Consider the following 22820-nt stretch of genomic DNA (forward strand, 5'->3'; position numbering starts at 1 on the left):
TCAGTAAAAGGCATATGACAGCCTACTTGGAGTTTGCCAAAAGGCACCTAAGGGACTCTGACCATGAGAAATAAGATTCTCTGGTCTGTTGAAGCCAAGATTGAACTCTTTGGTCTGAATACCAAGTGTCACGTCTGGAGGAAACCTGCCACAATCCCTACGGTGAAGTGTGGTGGCAGCATCATGCTGTGGGGATGTTTTTCTGCGGCAGGGACTGGGAGACTAGTCAGCATCGAGGGAAAGATGAACGTAGCAAAGTACAGAGATCCTTGATGATAACCAGGACAACGACCCTAAGCACACAGCCAAGACAACGCAGGAGTGGCTTCGGTCAAGTCTCAATGTCATTTTGCTTCACTCGCAATAACATCTGCTATTGGTCACATGTGCTATTGGTCACATGTTGTATGTGACCAATACAATTTGATTTGATGTCCTTGAGTGGCCCAGCCAGAACCCAGACTTTAAACCTATCGAACATTTCTGGAGAGACCTGAAAATAGCTGTGCAGCGTCTCTCCCCATCCAACCTGACTGAGCTTGAGACGATGTGCAGAAAATAATGGGAGAAGCTCCCCAAATAGGTTCAAGCGTCATACCCAAGAAAACTCGAGGCTGCAATCACTGCCAAAGGTGCTTCAACAAACTACTGAGTATAGGGTCTGAATACTTATGTAAATGTGATATTTCTGTTTTTGCTTTGTCATTATGGGGTATTGTCTGTAGATTGAGGGGGAAAAAAACTGTTTAATCAATTTTAGAATAAGGCTGTGATGAACCAAAATGTGGAAAAAGTAAAGGGGTCTGAATACTTTCCGAATGCAATGTATATAATGTCATTGTTTCTCTTGGTACGATTTACCATTGACTGTTTGACATGAATAATGGGTCATTTAAAAGGGGTAGTTAATAATGTTATGCCAGGACTTTTCAGAGGGAGAAACATCAGGTAAAGGTAGTCACAGATGTATGCAGGATCGTGGGCGAGGCCTTCAAGAAATCTGGCATAATTCATAACAACATTGAGCTGTGGTGAATGTGTGGAGACAGTCAGTGGTAAATCGTACCGATATATACATCACAGAACAGGTGTAGGCCAGGCTGCTACATTAACACACTGAAACAGAATACCATTAATTAATCATAATATAATATTATTTAGTTCAGAAGCCAATGGAGGAACACAATTTTTGTTGTCGGCTACTCAGGACAACCACTCGTTGAGGAACACTGTATGTTAATATAGTTTAACGTCAATTATGTTTCCCCTAATCCCACAAATGAACAATCCGAAACCAACAAACCAGGGAGAAAGAAAAGAGAGCAATCTCCAGACAAAAGGAGAAATTGTGTCTAGCCGATGGCAAGACATTTGACTACCCTTACTTGATATTTGTCCTTCTGAAAAGTCCTGGCATAACTTTGTTAACGAACCCTTTTAAATGACACATTATTCAAGTCAATTGGTGATTCTAAAGTCCTTCCATAACCCATACTGATGCCATTGTTATCTTCCCTTTGCTAGCTCCCTACTGATGCTCTGGTTGGTTATCCCCCTCCACTATCGTCATGTCGCTAACTCTCCTTGTTGTCTGGTGCAGGCCATGGTGGAGACTGTAAACAACCTGCTTCAGCCCCAGGCCCAGTCGGCGTGGAGGGACCTGAGCACCGGGGAGCAGCTGAGAGCAGCCACCATGCTACTGGACACGGTGGAGCAAGGAGCCTTCGTCCTGGCCGACAACCTGCTCAAGACGGACATCGTGCAGGAGAACACTGACAACATTCGTGAGTACAGACCGAGACCCATGTACACACACAGAGGCATAATACCCACTCACACAGCACAAACGTTAAATGAGATCTTATCACACACACACACACATGCATGAAGGCAGGTGGTCGTGTACACACACCCACACACACACACACACACAGTGTTAGAACTTATTGATGTGGCAAAAATAACTCTTCAGACACTGTTTTGTACACTGGTGAACACAAGAGGAGCTGTCAACCTGCCAGAACATGATTTCTGGAATGTGTAAGAGACACGATTGACTGAATGTTTTACAAACCTTTTCATAGTCGTCATAGGACAGTGTGATCGCAAACACTGTCATCTCTTGATGTACTGTATATTTGTACTTCTTGAATATACAAGCTTGGTCCTGTGTGGCTCAGTTAAGTAGAGCATGACCCCTTGCACTGCCAGGATTGTGGGTTTGATTCCCGCTGGGGCCACCCATATCAAAATGTATGCACGCACCACTCTAAGTTGCTTCAGATAAAAGTGTCTGCTGAATGGGATATGTTATATTATTGTATTACGATATACTGTACATACAAAGATTAGAACATTTTACCTAGCGAAACAAGCAGGAAAAGTGTCTAGTCTGAAAGAGCAGTGGCTGTTGTCCAATCACGTCTGATTAAACAGATTACTGCGTTTGCCAGTAATATGAGCATTAAGCCATCCTAATGTGATTTGTTTTGGTCGTCTAAGGAAATCAATTTGGACAAACTAAGTTCCTGTACAGTCATGCAGCCTCTGCGTCCCAAATGGCACCTTATTACCGATATAGTGCTCTACTTTTGACCCGAGGACTATGGGCACTACATAAGGAATAGGGTGCCATTTGAGACGCACCCAGAGTCTTAGTCATTGTTTGAGTTTAGTTTCAAGTTTCACATTTTATTAGTCGCATGGACACCATCAAATGAAACTTGCATAATAAATATTATGAATACCAACATAAAGTAAATGGCTCAGTAGAATAGAATAAACATTTTAGCATAAGTATAATACAGGAAGGCACAATTTATAGTCCAGTATTTATTAATGTATTGGGGATGAGGGGCAGTTTTAAACTGGGCAGTATGATAAGAGTCTGGTAGCAGCAGTTGTGGTGTGTGTGTGTGTGTGTGTGTGTGTGTGTGTGTGTGTGTGTGTGTGTGTGTGTGTGTGTGTAGCATTAATGTATATATGTGTGTGTATGTCTGTGTGGTTGGGTGCATGTGTGCTAAGGTGTGGAGAATCAGAGCAGGTGGTCAGTCCAGTTCCAGTGTTCAGCATTCTGATGGCTTGTAGATAGAATCTGTCTCTGAGCCTGTTAGTATCAGACCTCATGCTCTAATACCGTCTGCCCGACAGTAAGGGAGAGAACAGCTCGTGGCTGGGGTGTGTGTGTGGTGTTTGAGTTTAGGCCAATTCTAAGCTAGTCTATTCAAGTTTTTTCAGAACCTGAATGTGATCTTTTAGATATTGGGATATATTGTAAAACGAGTTATCCAATGATTGTTCCATGGAGGCAAGATCGTTTTTGATGTAGTATTGTATAGCTATTTTATACTGAACAAAAATATAAACGCAACATGTAGCAATTTCAACAATTTTACTGTTACTGTTCATATAAGGAAATCAGTCAATTGAAATAAATGAATTAGGCCCTAATCTATAGATTCCACATGACTGGGCAAGAGCACAGTAATGATTGGGCCTGGGAGGGCATAGGCCCACTCACTTGGGAGCCAGGTCCAGCCAATCAGAATGAGTTTTTCCCCACAAAAGGGCTTTATTCCAAAGAAAGAATCCTCAGTTTCATCAGCTGTCCAGGTGGCTGGTCTCAGAGGATCCCACAGGTAAAGAAGCCGGATGTGGAGGTCTTGGGCTGGCTTGGTTACACGTGGTCTGTGGCTGTGAGGCCAGTTGGACGTTCTGCCAAATTCTCAAAAAAAACTTAAGGAGGCGGCTTATTGTAGAGAAATGAACATTACATTTCCTGGCAACAGTTCTGGTAGGCATGTCTGCAGTCAGGATACCAACTGCATGCTCCCACAAAACTTGAGACATCTGTGGCATTGTGTTGTGACAAAACTGCACTTTTAAGTGGCCCAGCACAAGGTGCACCTGTGTAATAATCGTGCTGTTTAATCATCTTATTTATATGCCACACCTGTAAAGTGGATGGATTATCTTGGCAGAGGAGAAATACTCACTAAGGGATGTAAACAAATTTGTGCACAAAATTTGAGAGAAATAAGCTTTATGTGCGTGTGGAACATTTCTATGATATTTTATTTCAGCTCCTGAAACATGGGACCAACACTTTACATGTTGCATTTATATTTTTGTTCAGTATACATAGCTATTGCATAGCTATTTAGATTACCAAAATGGTATGATGCATCATGTTTTGACGAGAACCCTGTGGGCCCTGGTCATTTTTATTGCACTATATTTGGAATAGGATGCCATTTGTGACACATCCATAGTTCAGATTACATAGAGAACCTTCTGGCTATTGATCCTGTTTGCTCGAATATTCACCAATCGGCTCTTGAAGATTCCAAATGAGATCAAAGGTCAACCAGTAAACATGGAGGTCAAGTTCAGCCCGGTTAGGAATGGGTGACCTCTCCGTCGGTGGTCACCTATAAATTGACTTAATTATCTTAAATCACTGTCTTTATATCCATATGAATACCGTAACTTGATTTAAGCCCCAGTTCTGTGCATAATGAATCAATGGTCAAGGCCTGAGGGTCTTCTGGGGAAATGTATTGATATATATATATATATTAAAAGCAGTTGGGTGATAGTGGATTTGTTTACGCTCTCCCCTGATTGCCCTGAGCTGTCAGTTTTTGCAGAAAACGTCCATGTACACAGAAATGAAATGCTTAAAACATCTCAATGTTCTGCCCTATGCCCATGGGGGATGAAACGGGAAGATACAGTGAGGCTTGGAACAACTTTTGTTGAATTGTGGACTTAACAAATCAACAGTTTACATTTCAAACGGTTGTTGAACACAGTTGTAAGGAAGAGGGAAAGACGAGGGGAAGGAGGCGAGTGAATAAAACATGTTTGTGAGCTGAAGAAACGACCAGCGTGTATCGAGCATTAGGGAAAGATAATGTTATTATATAGCACCCTTAGCATAAAGGGGATTTCTTTAGGCTCCTGCTGCCATGGCAACCTTAACATATAGGTCTGACAAGTCGAATGAAGCAGCCTACGTTCGGGGAATTAATAAAATGGGAATTTATTGTCTATGGTACTCAATTTATCCGGGTATTAAGGGATCCTAGCCCTGTTTGGAAGGAAACTAAACAATCCCCTCATGGCGAACTACCGGTGTTTTATATCCTTCATGGAGGTAGTCTGGTTAATTGTGCACAGTGACATGTTTACTAGGCCTTCACTTTCGGTTTGCTCTGTTGAGTTTGCCAGCCAATGAGGTTTGTTTGTCCTTCACGGTCCCAAGTGCCCACCCCGTCATGTACATACATAAGTATTTAGACACCACAAAATAACCATGTCAAATCAAATTGTATTTGTTACATGCGCCGAATACAGCAGGTGTAGACTTTACATTTAAAATGCTTACTTACAAGCCCTTTCTCAACAATGCATAGTTAAATTTGCTAAATAAAAAAAGGAAATAGTAACAATAAATTAACAATAATGATGCTATATGCAAGGAGTACCGTTACCGAGGCAATGTGCAGAGGTACATGGTAGTTGAGGTAATATGTACATGTAGGTAGGTGTAAAAGTGACTAGGCAATCGGGTTTGATAAAAAACAAGAGCAGTAGCAGTGTGAGTGTGTCTGGCATCAATATGCATGTGTGTATATATATATAGTTGATGTCAGAAGTTTACATACACCTTAGCCAAATACATATAAACTCCGTTTTTCACCATTCCTGACATTTAATCCTAGTAATAATTCCCTGTCTTAGGTCAGTTAGGATCACCACTTTATTTTAAGAATGTGAAATGTCAGAATAATAGTAGAGAGAATGATTTATTTCAGCTTTTATTTCTTTCATCACATTCCCAGTGGGTCAGAAGTTTAGATACACTCAATTAGAATTTGGTAGCATTGCCTTTAAATTGTTTGACTTGGGTCAAACATTTTGAGGAGCCTTCCACAAGCTTCCTACAATAAGTTGGGTGAATTTTGGCCCATTCCTCCTGACAGAGCTGGTGTAACTGAGTCAGGTTTGTAGGTCTCCTTGCTCTCACACGCTTTTTCAGTTCTGCCCACACATTTTCTATGGGATTTTGGTCAGGGCTTTGTAATGGCCACTCCAATACCTTGACTTTGTTTTACTTAAGCCATTTTGCCACAACTTTGGAAGTATGCTTGGGGTCATTGTCCATTTGTTAGAGCCATTTGAAACCAAGCTTTAACGTCCTGACTGATGTCTTGAGATGTTGCTTCAAAATATCCACATAATTTTCCTCCGTCATGATGCCATCTATTTTCGGAAGTGCACCAGTCCATCCTGCAGCAAACCACCCGCACAACATGATGTTGCCACCCCCGTGCTTCACGGTTGGGATGGTGTTCTTCGGCTTGCAAGCCTCCCCTTTTTCCTCCAAACATAACGATGGTCATTATGGCCAAACAGTTATATTTTTGTTTCATCAGACCATAGGACATTTCTTCAAAAAGTACAGTCTTTGTCACCATGTGCAGTTGCAAACCGTAGTCTGGCTTTTTTATGGCGGTTCTGGAGAAGTGGCTTCTTCCTTGCTGAGCGGCCTTTCAGGTTATGTCGATATAGGACTCGTTTTACTGTGGATATAGATACTTTTGTACCTGTTTCCTCCAGCATCTTCACAAGGTCCTTTGCTGTTGTTCTGGGATTGATTTGCACTTTCCGCACCAAAGTACGTTTATCTCTAGGAGACAGAACGCATCTCCTTCCTGAGTGGTATGACGGCTGTGTGGCCCCATGGTGTTTATACTTGCGTACTATTGTTTGTACAGATGAACGTGGTACCTTCAGGCATTTGAAAAGTGTTCCCAAGGATGAACCAGACTTGTGGAGGTCTACAATTTTATTTCTGAGGTCTTGGCATATTTTTCCCATGATGTCAAGCAAAGAGGCACTGAGTTTGAAGGTAGGCCTTGAAATACATCCACATGTACACCTCCAATTGACTAAAATTATGTCAATTAGCCTATCAGAAGCTTCTAAAGCCATGACATCATTTTCTGGAATTTTCCAAGCTGTTTAAAGGCACAGTCAACTTAGTGTATGTAAACTTCTGACCCACTGGAATTGTGAAACAGTGAATTATTAGTGAAATAATCTGTCTGTAAACAATTGTTGAAAAAATTACTTGTGTCATGCACAAAGTAGATGTCCTAACCGACTTGCCAAAACTATAGTTTGTTAACAAGAAATTTGTGGAGTGGTTGAAAAATGAGTTTTAATGACTCCAACCTAATTGTATGTAAACTTCCGACTTCAACTGTATACACACACACACTACGGTTCAAAAGTTTGGGGTCACTTAGAAATGTCCTTGTTTTCCATGAAAACATACATGAAAGGAGTTGCAAAATTAATTGGAAATATAGTCAAGATGTTGACAAGGTTTTAAATAATGCTTTTTAATTGAAATAATAATTGTGTCCTTCAAACTTTGCTTTCGTCAAAGAATCCTCAATTTGCAGCAATCACAGCCTTGCAGACCTTTGGCATTCTAGTTGTCAATTTGTTGATGTTATCTGAAGAGATTTCACCCCACGCTTCCTGAAGCACCTCCCACAAGTTGGATTGGCTTGATGGGCACTTCTTACATACCATACGGTCAAGCTGCTCCCACAACAGCTCAATAGGATTGAGATCCGGTGAGAGTGCTGGCCACTCCATTATAGACAGAAGACCAGCTGACTGCTTCTTCCCTAAATAGTTCTTGCATAGTTTAGAGCAGTGCTTTGGGTCATTGTCCTGTTGTAGGAGGAAATTGGCTCCAATTAAGTGCCGTCCACAGGGTATTGCATAGCGTTGCAAAATGGAGTGATAGCCTTCTTTCTTAAAAATCTCTTTCACCCTGTACTAATCTCCCACTTTACCATCAGCAAAGCACCCCCAGACCATCACATTGCCTTCATCATGCTTGACAGATGGCGTCAAGCACTCCTCCAGCTTCTTTTCGTATTTTCTGTGTCTCAGGAATGTTCTTTTGTGATCCGAACACCTCAAACTTAGATTTGTCTGTCCATATCACTTTTTTCCAATCTTCCTCTGTCCAGTGTCTGTGTTCTTTTACCCATCTTAATCTTTTCTTTTTATTGGCCAGTCTGAGAGATGGCTTTTTTTGTTGCAACTCTGCCTAGAAGGCCAGCATCCCAGAGTCCCCTCTTCACTGTTGACGTTGAGACTGTTGTTTTGCAGGTACTATTTAATGAAGCTGCCAGTTGAGGACTTGTGAGACATCTGTTTCTCAAACTAGACACACTAATGTACTTGTCCTCTTTCTCAGTAGTGCACCGGTGCCTCCCACTCCTCTTTCTATTCTGGTTAGGGACAGTTTGCGCTGTTCTGTGAAGGGAGTAGTACACAGCATTGTATGAGATCTTCAGTTTCTTGGCAATTTCTCGCGTGGAATGGCCTTCATTTCTCAGAACAAGAATATACTGACAAGTTTCAGAAGAAAGTGTCTGTGTTGTAGTGTTTATTTTACCTTTATTTAACTAGGCAAGTCAGTTAAGAACAAATTCTTATTTTCAATGACGGCCTAAGAACAGTGGGTTAACTGCCTTGTTCAGGGGCAGAACAACAGATTTTTACCTTGTCAGCTTGGGGATTCGATCTTGCAACCTTTCGGTTACAAGTCCAACACTATAACCACTAGGCTACCTGCCGCCCCTGTAGTACGTGTGGGTAGAGTCCAGTGAGTGTGCATAGAGCCAGTGCAACAAAAAAAAGAGGGTCAATGCATGTAGTCCAGGTAGCCATTTGGTTAACTGTTCAGCAGTCTTATGGCTTGTGTGTACTAGCTGTTCAGGAGCCTTTGCCGTGCTGTACCACTTGCCAGTCTATGACTTGTGTGTCTGGAGTCTTTGACAGTTTTTATGGCCTTCCTCTGACACCACCTCGTATAGACGTCCTGGGTGGAAGAGAGCTCGGCCCCAGTGATGTACTGGGCCATATGCACTACCCTCTGTAGCGCCTTATGGTCAGATGCCAAGCAGTTGCCAAACCAAGCGGTGATGCAGCCAGTCAAGATGCTCTCAATGGTGTACCTGTATAACTTTTTAAGGATCTGAGGTCCCATGCCTAATCTTTCCTGCCTCCTGAAGGGGAAGAGGCATTGTCGTGCCCTTTTCACGACTGTCTTGGTGTGTTTGGACCATGCTGGTGTCCACATCACTAAGGATCTGAGGAGCTTTTAAGCTCTGGATGTGCTCGGCCCTCCCTTTCCTGTAGTCCACAATCAGCTCCTTTGTCTTGCTGATGTTAAGGGAGAGGTTGTTGTCCTGGAACTACGCTGCCAAGTTTCTGACAACCTCCCTCTCATCGTTGTTGGTGATCAGGTCTACCACCATTGTGTCGTCAGCAAACTTAATGATGATGTTGGAGTCATGCACAGTCAAGGGAGAACAGGGAGAAAAGGAGGGGACTAAGCATGCAACCCTGAGGGGCTCCCATGTTGAGGGTCACCTTGGCAGATTTGTTGCCTACCCATGTCGCCATGTCTGGAAGTCCATTATCTAGTTGCAGAGGGAGGTGTTCAGTCGCAGGATCCTTAGCTTAGTGATGAGCTTTGAGGGCACTCTGGTATTGTACCCCCAGCTGTAGTCAATGAACAGCATTCTCACATACAGTAGACATTTATTTTGTCCAGGTAGGAAAGGGCAGTCTGGAGTGCAATAGAGATTGCATCATCTGTGGATCTGTTGGGGCGGTATGCAAATTGGAGTGGGTCCACGGTGTCTGAGATGATGGTGTTGATGTGACCCATGACCAGCCTTTCAAAGCATTTTTTGGCTACAGATGTGAGTTCTACAGGGCGATAGTCATTTAGACAGGTTACCTTGGCGTTCACAGGGACTATGGTGGTCTGCTTGAAACATGTAGGTATTACAGACTGGGTCAGGCAGAGGTTGAAAATGTCATTGAAGACACTTGCCAGTTGGTCAGCACATGCTCCGTGTACGCATCCTGGTAATCTGTCCGTCCCTGCGGCCTTGTTAATGTTAACCTGTTTAAAGGACTTACTTACATTTGGCTACAAAGAGCGGGATCATATAGTCGTCCAGAACAGCTGGTGCTCTCTTGTCCACTGTTCCGATGATTGCTCTCTCCTAGGCAATGGCTGAATAATGTATGTACCTGTAGTCTTTGTTTGTGCGTGAAACATTTACATTTTTATGTGCAGTACTCACAAGCAATACAAAAGCTTACCTAGGATATATTATTCCTGTTTTCATGCTCTTGTTGCCAGAAATACATGGCCAGTTTATTAGGTACCGGGTAAGACCCTCCAGAACTGCCTGAATTATTCTGGGCATGGACACGTTGCTCAATTGGTTTCAAGGGCCCTAACGTGTGCCAGGAAAACATTCCCCACACCATTACACCACTGCCACCAGCTTGTACCGTTGACAACCAGCAGGATGGAACCATGGACTCATGCTGCTTACGCCAAATCCTGACTCTGCCATCAGCATGATGCAACAGGAACTCGGATTCGTCGGACCAGGCAATGTTTTTTTGCACCTCAATTGTCCAGTGTGGTGATCATGTGCCCACTGGAGACTCTTTTTCTTGTTTTTAGCTGATAGGAGTGGAACCCGGTGTCGTCGTCTGCTGCAGTAGCCCATCCAGACAAGGACCGAAAAGTTGTGCATTCCGAGATGTCGTTCTGCACACCTCTGTTGTACTGCACCATTATTTTTCTGTTTGTGGTCTGCCTGTTAGCTTTCACGATTCTTGACATTCTCCTACAACCTTTTCTCAACGAACCGTTTTTGCCCACAAGACTGCCGCTGACTAAATGTTTTGTGTTTGTTGCACCGTTCCCAGTAAACCCTAGACACTGTCGTGCGTGGAAATCCCAGGATGCCGGACGTTTCTGAGATACTGGAACTGGCGCTCCTAGCACAGATGATACCACGCTTAAAGTAGCTTAGGTCACTCATGTTGTCCATTCTAACGTTCAGTCAAACAGTAACTGAAGGTCTTGATGCCTGTCTGCATGCTTTATATAGCAAGCCATGGCCACGTGACTCACTGTCTGTAGGAGTGAACCGTTTTCTTGAAAGGGGTGGTGTACCTAATAAACTGACTGAGTGTATGTACTCCTCACTAAACAAGATCCTAATAACGTTAGTTAGTCTGTGTGTGTGTGTGTGTGTGTGTGTGTGTACCTACAGATGTATTATCTTCATTTGATCACCCTGTTGCAGGATAACTTTCTTTATTGAGTGAGGAGGAGTTCAGGTGTAACAGAGGGAGCCTTGTTGTACACTTTCTCGCTTTGTGCGGTTAACCTCTCTAGGGTCGGCGGGACGAAATCGTCCGACCTACGTAACAGCCAGTGGAATCCTGTGGCGCGTTATTCAAATACCTTAGAAATGCTATTACTTCAATTTCTCAAACATATGACTATTTTACACCATTTTAAAGACGAGACTCTCGTTAATCTAACCACACTGTCCGATTTCAAAAAGGCTTTACAACGAAAGCAAAACATTAGATTATGTCAGCAGAGTACCCAGCCAGAAATAATCAGACACCCATTTTTCAAGCTAGCATATAATGTCACAAAAACCCAGAAGACAGCTAAATGCAGCACTAACCTTTGATGATCTTCATCAGATGACACACCTAGGACATTATGTTATACAATACATGCATGTTTTGTTCAATCAAGTTCATATTTATATCAAAAACCAGCTTTTTACATTAGCATGTGACGTTCAGAACTAGCATACTTCCGGTGAATTTACAAAAAATTTACTAAATTACTCACGATAAACGTTCACAAAAAGCATAACAATTATTTTAAGAATTATAGATACAGAACTCCTCTATGCACTCGATATGTCCGATTTTAAAATAGCTTTTCGGTGAAAGCACATTTTGCAATATTCTAAGTAGATGGCATCACAGGGCTAGCTATTTAGACACCCAGCAAGTTTAGCACTCACCAAAGTCAGATTTACTATAAGAAGAATGTTATTACCTTTGGTGTTCTTCATCAGAATGCACTCCCAGGACTTCTACTTCAATAACAAATGTTGGTTTGGTCCCAAATAATCCATTGTTATATCCAAACAGCAGCGTTTTGTTCGTGCATTCAAGACACTATCCGAAAGGGTAAAGAAGGGTGACGAGCACGACGCATTTCGTGACAAAAAAATTCTAAATATTCCATTACCGTACTTCGAAGCATGTCAACCGCTGTTTAAAATCAATTTTTATGCCATTTTTCTCGTAAAAAAGTGATAATATTCCGACCGGGAATCTGCGTTTAGGTAAAAAGACGAAAGAAAATAAAGCATGGGGTCGACTTGTGCACGCGCCTAAGCCCATTGTCCTCTGATCGGCCACTTGCCAAAAGCGCAAATGTGTTTCAGCCTGGGGCTGCCTCGATATCATTCAGCTTTTTCCCGCCTTCTGAGAGCCTATGGGAGCCGTAGGAAGTGTCACGTTACAGCAAAGATCCTCAGTCTTCAATAAACAGAGGCAAGATGCTCAAGGAATGGTCAGACAGGCCACTTCCTGTAAGGAATCTTCTCAGGTTTTTGCCTGCCATATGAGTTCTGTTATACTCACAGACACCATTCAAACAGTTTTAGAAACTTTAGGGGGTTTTCTATCCAAAGCCAATAATTATATGCATATTCTCATTTCTGGGTAAGAGTAGTAACCAGTTTAAATCGGGTACGTTTTTTATCCGGCCGTGTAAATACTGCCCCCTACCCCCAACAGGTTAAAGAATGGTTGAAGCTGACGAACAATTTTGCCCTCTGAGATTGGCCCTCGCTTTAAGGAAGTGATCATTTTTGGGTGTGAGCTGAGAGGAAAGCGATGGGTAGACGAGATCAAGATGAATGGTAAACACAGCCACATTTTGGAGTGCCGGCACAACAGCTGTTGTGTCTGAGGGGAGATCATAATTTGTGGTTCAAAGACTGCTGCATCGGAAAATGAGGCGTTGAAAGAAGATAATTTCATAAGGTTCAGATGTAGGATCTTAATTTGATCACTCTGTTGCAGGAAAATGTTCCTGCAATGCACAAAATATACAAGTTGTAGTGCCAGCATATGCGCGTGCGTGTGTGTATACAGTACTTTTGGAAAGTATTCAGACCCCTTGACTTTTTCCACATTTTATGACGTTACAGCCTTATTCTAAAAGTGATTAAATAATTTTTTTCCTCATCAATCTACACACAATAACCCATAATGACAAAGCAAAAAAAATACAATTGTAAAAAAATAAAAGACTGAAATATGACATTTACATAGGTATTCAGACCTTTTATGCAGTACTTTGTTGAAGCACCTTTGGCAGCGATTACAGCCTCACGTCTTCTTGGGTATGGCACACCTGTATTTGGGGAATATCTCCCGTTCTTCTCTGCAGATCCTCTCAAGCTCTGTCAGGATGGATGGGGAGCATCGCTGCACAGGTATTTTCAGGTCTCTCCAGAGATGTTCGAACGGGTTCAAGTCCGGTCTCTTGCTGGGCCACTCAAATATATTGAGACTTATCCCGAAGCCCGTCCTGCGTTGTCTTGGCTATGTGCTTAGGGTCGTTGTCCTGTTGGAGGTCCAAACCTTCGCCTGTCTGAGGTCCTAACCTGCTCCCGAGAGCTTTTCATCAAGAATCTGTATCTTTCCCTCGATCCTGACTAGTCTTCCAGTCCCTGCCGCTGAAAAGAGTTCAATCTTGGTTTCATTAGACCAGAGAATCTTGTTTCTCATGGTCTGAGAGACCTTTAAGTGCCTTTTGGCAACTCCAAGCGGGCTGTCATGTGCCATTTACTGAGGTGTGGCTTCCATCTGGCCACTCCACCATAAAGGCCTGATTGGTGGAGTGCTGAAGTGATGGTTGTCCTTCTGGAAGGTTCTCCCATCTCCACAGAGGAACTCTGGAGCTCTGTCAGAGTGACCATCTGTTTCTTGGTCACCTCCCTGACCAAAGCCTCCTTCCCACGATGGCTCAGTTTAGCCATGTGGCCAGCTCTAGGAAGTGTCTTGGTGGTTCCGAACTCCTTCCATATAAGAATGATGGAGGCCACTGTGTTCTTGGTTACCTTCAATGCTGCAGACATTTTTTGGATCCCTTCCCCAGATCTGTGTCTCAACAGGTGTGTGCCTTTCCAAATCATGCCCAATAAATTGAATTTACCACAGGTGGACTCCAATCAAGTTGTAGAAACACCACAGGGATGATCAATGGAAACAGGATGCACCGAAGCTCAATTTCGAGTCTCATAGCAAAGTGTCTGAATACTTATGTAAATATGGTATTGTTGTTGTTTTCTAGAAATGTGCAAAAATGTAAAAGAAAATCAGTTCGTTTTGTCATTATGGGGTATTGTGTGTGTATATTGATGAGGAAAATGCGGAAGGGGTCGAAATACTTTTCGAATGCACTGTATGTGTTAATCTTCTCTCCACCTTTTGTTTGTTTGCATGCATGTCTGTGTATCACTCCCTCTCATCGCTGATCTTATGAACAGATTTCTGCCGTCTTATTTCAACCGGCATACACATCAACACCTATTGTGTGTGTGTGTGTGTGCGATGCCTAAAGCCAGTCTTAAGCCTTCTTTTCATGGCTCATCCAGCGGGATGAAAAACATTGCAACTGACTCAGTTAGCCCTGATCTGGGATTGTTCGGTATATCGGCCATTGTTGCTTTCCAGTTGAATAAGAATACATCTCGCCATCTCCAAAAGAATCCCTTGCACCATTGTGTAGCAGTTGCGAGGGTGCCACGGAATGTTAATACAAAGGTTCTCTTAAAGTGAGAGCATGAAAACAACTTCTTTTTTCAAGGACAGCCACAATAAGAAGGTTATGCCTTCCCTCTGTGGGTGTTTTGTGCGAGCATTCGAGAGGTGGCCTTGAAGCCAGAAGTTGAAAGAAGTTAGACATTTTTGATGCCATCTCTCCCAATTAACATAGTACTGTCCAGGCCTGTGTTCAAATAGTATTGGTTTTCCTTAAAATACTTATAACGTTTGATTGGGCCTGCCTGGAGGGACAGGTGGCAGGGTTTGCACTTTGGGGACTATTCCATTAGTTCCATTGCACCAGACAAGCCCAAGTGAAGAATTTAAAAGACAATGTACTATTTTAAGATGGGTCTTGTTCTGTATTCTCAAACTATATTCAAGCACATGAAAAGTACAGTATCTCTTATAAACTGATTATTTCTGCCAATCTCCTATCGACTCCTCATTTTCCTCTGCTGTACGATGCAGCAGCCTTTAAACCACAAATGATGATCTCCCCTCAGACACAACAGCTGTTGTGCCGGTTCTCCAAAACCTGGCTGTCTTCACCATTTGTCTCTATCTCGTCTACCCATCGCTTTCCTCTCAGCTCACCCCCAACATTGATAGCTTCCTTGAAGTGAGCGCCAATTTTCTCAGTTGGCAAAAGTTAGTGGACTTCAACACGAAGCAAGGAGGTACGCAACCAGGCTCCCTCAGTTACTCCTAACTCGATGAAGAAAGTGTTGCGAGACGTGTATAGCCCAGTGTTGATCAGAAGGCTTCAGTGGGACGCTACTCTTCAAAGCCTACCGAATTCAGAGGATGATGTACTTCATTCAACACACCCTGAAACCACTGATGAATGGAATCAATTATATCAGAGTAAAAGGCTTCTGAGAAAAATCTGACAAGGTATCCCCTTGAAAATCCATTTGAAGTTTGTGAAATGCATAAAGTAATGCATAATAGCTGATGTTGGGGAAGGGAGCATCTTTTGATCAAGTGTTTCTTAAACTTTGTTGTTACCCCTTTGTCTGCTTTGTCTCTGATCTGAAACAAACTCCAGTGCTGTGATGCATACAGTCAGAGCAGAACTGAGTTTCATATTACAATGTAAAGCTATTGTTCAATGCTAACACGTTTCGGTAGGTTGACAGCGAGCGCTGGTGGGTGCATGGGTTAACATTCATATACTGCAAATGTTATCCCAGATGGAATTCTCTTGCATCACTGTCTACACTTTCACCCCTCATAATAATGTTCTTTAAATGGTTTCTTCTCATTTGCTTCTGTCCAGAGCTGGAGGTGGCCCGGATGAGTACGGAAGGAAATCTGCCCGACCTGAAATTCCCACAAAGTGGAGGCCATGGTAACTCCATCTCCCTGTCATCAAGCACCTTGAAACAACATGGGAGAAACGGTAAATGGCTTTGCCTTTTAATAAAAAAATGTATATATCAGGGCTCTCCAACTCCAGTCCTGAACAGCTATTGGTTGTGCAGGGTTTTGTTCCATTCCATCAGTTAGTGCCTGCATACCCAGTAGCTCTTCTGGTCTGAACATCCCTGTCTGAGATAAGTCTGCCATTGATAATTCCATGCATAGTTTGCTTCTTTTTCTGATGCCATAAGAGTATAGGAAATGTTTTTTCTTTGTAACCAGTAAAGGAGAGATATGCTCAAATATCTTAAAAGGGTAAACCGTGTCTCAAACAACAACAAAGCTGGCACCCTGTTTTTGCTCACCGTTAGCTAATATATTGAAAAAGTAGGTCAATTCAATAGGAACAGAAGTGTAAGCTGCTTTGAAAGGGGCTTGGGAGTTTAAAACGCGCCCCTTTGCAGGGCCTGGTGTGAATGAGAAATATAACTTCCCTGCAGCTAATTATACTTGCATACCACCTGCTTCTAACAGGCTGTTAAAAGCATGGGTTGCTTTCCAGTAACATGTTTTTTGTGTGTGCGGAGTTAGGGTGCCTTCAAACCAAAACGCACGTTCGACGCGGCAAATGATTCCATAAAAAAGCTACATTTTCAATTGGTTGACAGATACGTTGTTGCTACTGTTTTGCGCCTGTAGAAGTGGTAAGTACCAGTGTAACCACTTGTACTTACAGACCCGTTACACGGTAATTGAATAGTTTCCCTGGAATAACATCAATATAATTGTGTGCCAAAATGTTAGAAGCAGGTGGAGGACTTACACTTGGTTTCAGGCAGAGGTGACCAACCCTCTTCCGGAAAGAGATACTGGATCTACCTGGGTTTTGTTGCAACCTTGTTATAACACAGTTGATTCTGCATAGTATCAAGGTCATGGAAAGCAGCTAATTAGTAGAATGAGGTGTGCTAAATAAGAGCTGGAGAGAAAGCCTAGCAGAAGGGAAGTCCTCCAGGAGGAGGGTTGGCCACCCCTGATACAACCTCTGATAAAGCAAAGCGCCTTTTTTACTCGACTTCAAATGGACAAAAGAGGGTCCCTGGTTGCGGAATTAGTTGTGTTCAAGAGCTGCTTCAAACTTTAATGAGGCTATTATACACAATGCGGGGCTACCTACGGGAGCTCCACGGCCCGTTTTTGGACTTGATTACTTGTTCGTGCAAATGAGTTAGGCTGTTAGCGCGTGCTCACCGCTCTTGGCTCTCGATGAATGTCCAGTGGTGCCTGATGCTTCATTATATCTTCATTTGCTTTTATTTCCCGTTCATTGAGAGGTAACACACAAATTGTTTTATTTTCATCTCGAGTGAGTGATCCAAGTCGCTGTGGGAGGGGTGTGCTTTCATATCCACCGTCTAAAGAAAGACGCCAGGAGAGGGATAAGGTAGTGCGATGGGAGCGGGGAAAGAAATTAGGAAGAGTATCTGTTGCCTTTGTCAGTGCAATAAAGCAATAATGACATTTCATTGAAGTTTAATTAAATCGACCTATCATACCTACGGAGGTCTTTTTTTCAGCCTCGACACCTTTGTTGCTCTTGATAACATGCTCGGAGCAGCGAATGTGTTTGACCAATTTTCCCTATATTTTGTCCAAAATAGTTTCAACTCTATAATCCTGTGGAATCAAAAATCGAAAAAGAATGAATGCAGTTTTTACCGTACCCCCAAAATGCATCCTTATTTTGAAGTCTTATGAATTTGAATATGTTAAGTTATTGGGTGCTCCAAGACTTTGTGGAACTGTAACCTTTGACATCTGTAGGATGAACTGTGGTGGCCCAACGCCGTTATGTCCTGGAGCAGGCACTTAACCCCAAAATGGTTCCAAAGGCCGGCTGCATTCCGGCTGACTCTGTGCTCTTCAATGTGTGTGGGTCTCTCGTAGGCATATAACACCTTGGCACATCTAGCCTAGGTTTACACACTTTTTTAATTTATGGACAGAATTGGATTTTGTTTTTTGGATTTTGTTTGGTTTTCTGGCGTTAATGTCTCTGCTACTTTAACATTGATTTGCGCTGTTAAGTCACATGTACAATAACATTATACTGTATGGCAAACATTTTAACCACACACTTTCAGTTCGTCAGTGGTGGCTCCGTCTCAAGTCTCAATTGCCTTAAATTCTACTTTCCTTCATCCCTCTGATCTGAAAGAACTGAGCTGGTGAAAGCCAGCCTAATGATGAGCTTACGCCATATTGTTTTCACCTGTCACTACAGACAAAGGGGAGGAGATGAGCAGAGGATGGATTTTCAAGAAATTGAGACTGACCCATGATGTGTTATTTTTCCTAGGAGAGATCCGAATGGCCTTCGTCCTGTACAAACACATCGGAGCCTACCTGTCTACAGAGAATGCCAGCATGAAGCTCGGCAGGGAAGCCATGGCCACCAATTACTCTGTCATTGTCAACTCTCCCGTCATCACCGCAGCTATCAACAAAGAGAACAACAAAGTCTACCTGTCTGAACCGGTCATATTTACCTTGAAACACCTGCAGGTAGAACGTGTACGCACACACACAACACACACACACACACACACACACACACACACACACACACACACACACACACTTTGGGATTATCATAAAATTCACTGAGTTTCTTAAAGGGGCAATTTGGGACTGGTACATCCATTTTGGACTTTTAAATTAATGGAGTCACCCCATAGCCCCCCCATCTTAAAGTTTTACCTCGATCTTTCATAACATATTGACGATGCAAAACTTTGTTTTCATTCGTTTTCTCCCTATTAGTTTTAGAACAGAACAGTCTAACCTGGAAGGCTGAGCTAATATGAGGGTTCTATTGTTCTTCCCTGAAGGCTGGTTAGTCATAGGCGGAGCATTAACTTCCTCCCCGACTGCATTATCTTCCCCTCGCACGACTCCATTGAAACAGCCCCGGTTTGTCTCCCAACGGCGCCCAAAGCTGTTATTAGGCAGGGAGGGGGGGGTGTAACACTTGGGGCCAATGCAGTTATTACTGGGGACCAACTGGAGCCCGCCGCCGCTTTCCTACGTTTTTCTTGCCCCACTGGTCTAATCTCAATAAAACAGTGCTCTTATATACAGTAAGTTTGTGCTTCCCTCCACTGCACCTCTGTCAGTGAGGACATGTCTTTTTTTCTGAACGGCTGTTTGCTCTGTCTTCTAAAAAGTTGATTATTTAAAGAGTATTCTAAGGTTCGTCAAGAGAGTATTCAAAAAGATGAACTGAATCTATATGGATGGTTATATAACTGCAGGTACACTAGAGTATGAATGGATAGGAGGACGTACTTCTCATAGCCTGGTTCCAGATCTGTTTCTGCTGTCTTGCCAACTACTATGGTCATTGTCATGCCAATCGTGACAAAAACGGACTTATCCTAGGATAAGGATAGCCTGGGTTCAGATCTATTTGTGTCATCTTGGCAACTACTATGTTAATTGTCATCAGTGATGTAGTGGTAAAGAAAATAAGTGGTTAAACTTGGTCGCAGTGAATAAAGTAACGCTCCTTATACTTTCAATGCGTTCTTCCGCAAAAGGTGGGTAAACTGCGTTTTCTTGTGTTTACCCTCCACTACACCACCGACTGTCATACCAAACACAACCATAGTACTTGGCTATACACCACCATAGTACTTGGCTATACACCATAAACAGATCTAGGATCAGGCTGTACTGCTCTTCACTCTAGTCTTTTGTTCCATCGCTCTACAATGAAAAACCTTTAGATCAGATGGTGTTGGACCACTGGTCCCAGGGGACTGTGGTCGTCCTCTAGTTATTGTTTCGCTTCCTTGCCTCAGCACTTAATGGACTACTTAAAGTTGTGAATGGGACAGAAGGTCACCTGGTCTGGTTATTCCACGACCGTGCTGCACTGTATCCAACTAGCCATTGGTTGGCTGCGTGGAGGATAACTCAATAAGGTGGGACGTTTATCTCTGAGAGGATCTGCTGATTATGGATGTGTCACAAATGGAATCCTATTCCCTATACAGTGCACTACTTTTGACCAGAGCCGTATATGGTGCCATTTGGGACTCTGCCCATGTTCCACAGTCACAGTTTTGATTGCATTGTCAGTAGCAGCCAGATTGTCTTCTGCTGTGGACAATTCCCTTAAATGCACCCAGGATTTAAGGTGCAATTGAAGTGGCCCGGCAATACCTAGCTGCAAGAGATGGTGGTTTCCCACGTCAAGGAAACTTTACCTGTTGAAAACTATTTGAGGCATTCCTATGCATCGGCATGCCTTTCCTCTCGCACTTTATCTGCATTAAGCTCTTAAGTGGCTGTTTTGAAACGGGCCAGCGAGATGGCAGGCAACGCTAGCCGTTAAGGCCGCCACCTTGCAGAGAGCGGCGGGGCAGTCTATTGTCGCACAGTGAAGGTTAAAGTGAGGTTGAAAAACACAATGAAAGGCTGCCGCCGCCACCATTGAACTAAACCTGAACTGCCACCGGAAAAGGGAATTAAGGGTCTTTTTCTGAAATATTTAGTCCGGATCTGGTGTTATGGCATTGTGGCGTGTCGAGGTTATGGGAGCTTACCTGGAATTAGCCCCATGCGTTTCCATTTAACCCAGCCAGAGCCATTTAGAAAAGAAACATGACTCAACCTGCAATCAATGTGTGTGTTTTTCCTCCCATTAGCTCCATTGTGCAGGGGCCCATAGGCTAATTGTTATGTGGTTTGTCCCCCACAGCAATCCAAGGAAAGCTTTAACCCCAACTGTTCTTTCTGGAGTTATTCCAAGAGGACCATGACGGGGTACTGGTCGACGCAGGATTGCCGGTTGCTAGGCACCAACAGGACTCACACCACGTGCTCTTGTACCCACCTGACTAACTTTGCAGTCCTCATGGCTCACGTGGAGGTCAAGGTAAGGCCTGTTCCACCGGCTCCTCATTCTGTTTGCTTTCAGCTCAGATCCCGTAGAAGCAATACAAATTCCACAAGTAGTAGATGATGGAGAGCTCTGTTTTGCAACCTTCATAGCACATTCTACACAATGGCACAGAGTTAAGATCAAAATCTAAGAGCATTTCTTTGTGCCGAAAGCATCCTTGGTGTTGTGTGTATTAATTGTCCCCTTGCCTTGTGTGAGTAGTTGGAGAGAGTGGCCGTTGTAAAAGGAAAATGCATTTGGACCTTCAAGAGTTCTAGCTAAGAGGCTGCCATTTAGTCGTCTGGATACATACTATGCTTGAAAGCATTTAGAATACCTGAACGCATGATTCAATGTTTCGAACATTCCGATATTCGCAGGTTGATGAATTGAAGGAGAATCAGCATCTGTTTGTTGTGTTGGAGCTGGGTACTGGGAAAGCATAAATTAACACATTTACATTTTCTGTGTACAATGGACCAATAACGATAAAGATTGTATTTATGCGCCTCCTAAAATATTTGGGGTTGCTGGTGTTTGTTGTGCGTTTAAGTATCTCACTGTGATGCTTAAATCCAAGATTACTTTTCAATTGATGTTCTTTCGTTACATTGAAGCAAATATATTGCAACTCATTATTTTTTACTTTGACGTTTATTTGTTGCTGTCTCATTTCCCTGAGAGGTCTTCTCGTTCCTGAACTTCTACCCCTGCAGTTTCTGAGGGGGAACAAAGACTCGTATGAAAGAAAGATTTAGCGAAAGGGTGCATTTTATTTATTTTAAAAGCATGAATTAATATGTTGTGCCTTAGTGCTCTTTTACCTGGGAGAAAAGATCTATGTGTTCTTTCTTTGCACTGTTGGACGCTTCATTGTCCGCTTTAGTCTTCTGGGAAAACAACAGAAAGTGATGAGAAATACAGAGGTGTTTGACAGACACAGGAAAAGCGAGGAGGGTGAGAGGGATAAAGAGAGGAAACATATAATAGGAGAGATCTCTTTTTTTTCCTCCCTCTTTCTCCCTCCCCTCTCTCTCGCTCTCTCCCTCCCTTCCCCCTATCTAGCGCTCTCTCCCCCCTCTTTCTCTCTCTCTCTTCCTCCCTCTCGCTCTCTCACCTCTGTCTCACTCTCTCTCTCCCATCTTCTTTGCACTTTCTCTTTCTCTCTCTCCCCCAAGGCAGTGAACCTTAGTCAGCAGGGAAGGATGACTCTATAATGTCTCTCCCAGTTTGCCCAAGGCCATGTAACCACAGACCTCCCCTCCACCCCAGCTCCCACCCTGCTCCAGTCAACCAGCCCCTCTGGTCCAAAGGGGGTCACCCCCAGTGAGGAGGAGTTACTGTTTGTCACTAAGCCGCTTGGCTTGGGGGAGCCAGTGTGCTCAAGCCTTGGTGTCAAACCGGGCCATGAATGCAGAGGGAAGCTGTGAATAATCTAGGGGCCTTAACAGAAGAAAAAAAACGTTGAAAAATAGGGCAAAATGTGAGTGAAAGAAGCACTATGTCATATTATTCACTCACCTTTTGGAAACCCCAGGATGCTGGTGTTCATTCAGGGGGAAAGTGGAAAGTCGTTACACCCCAATTCCAAAATTGCTGCATTTTTCTACTCGAAATACATTTTGGTTCTGAGGAAACGCAGGCGTCCATTGACACACTGCCAAGGCATTCCAATCCGGAAGCACTAATGAATGGTGAAGAAAGAGCACAAAAATGCCATAAATTG

At 43.2% G+C, this 22820-nt stretch overlaps 1 protein-coding gene across 13 annotated transcripts in view; it reads left to right on the top strand.

Moving 5' to 3' along the window:
- The window catches only part of LOC106608716 (adhesion G protein-coupled receptor L3), a 314019-nt gene that overhangs the window by 234501 nt on the left and 56698 nt on the right, over positions 1 to 22820 (top strand). For 9 of the 13 annotated variants that reach the window (XM_045721692.2, XM_082977451.1, XM_082977453.1 and 6 more), the window contains 4 exons: positions 1601 to 1784; positions 16064 to 16186; positions 18506 to 18720; positions 20912 to 21088. In XM_045721692.2, coding sequence (XP_045577648.2) covers positions 1601 to 1784; positions 16064 to 16186; positions 18506 to 18720; positions 20912 to 21088 — 699 coding nt within the window. The remainder of the gene's footprint in view (positions 1 to 1600; positions 1785 to 16063; positions 16187 to 18505; positions 18721 to 20911; positions 21089 to 22820) is intronic. The other 4 variants (XM_082977450.1, XM_082977455.1, XM_082977456.1 and 1 more) reach the window with 1 other exon arrangement.

Source organism: Salmo salar, chromosome 07 (genome assembly GCF_965601325.2).
Source record: "Salmo salar chromosome 07, fSalSal1, whole genome shotgun sequence".
In the NCBI taxonomy this organism is placed as follows: Eukaryota; Metazoa; Chordata; class Actinopteri; order Salmoniformes; family Salmonidae; genus Salmo; species Salmo salar.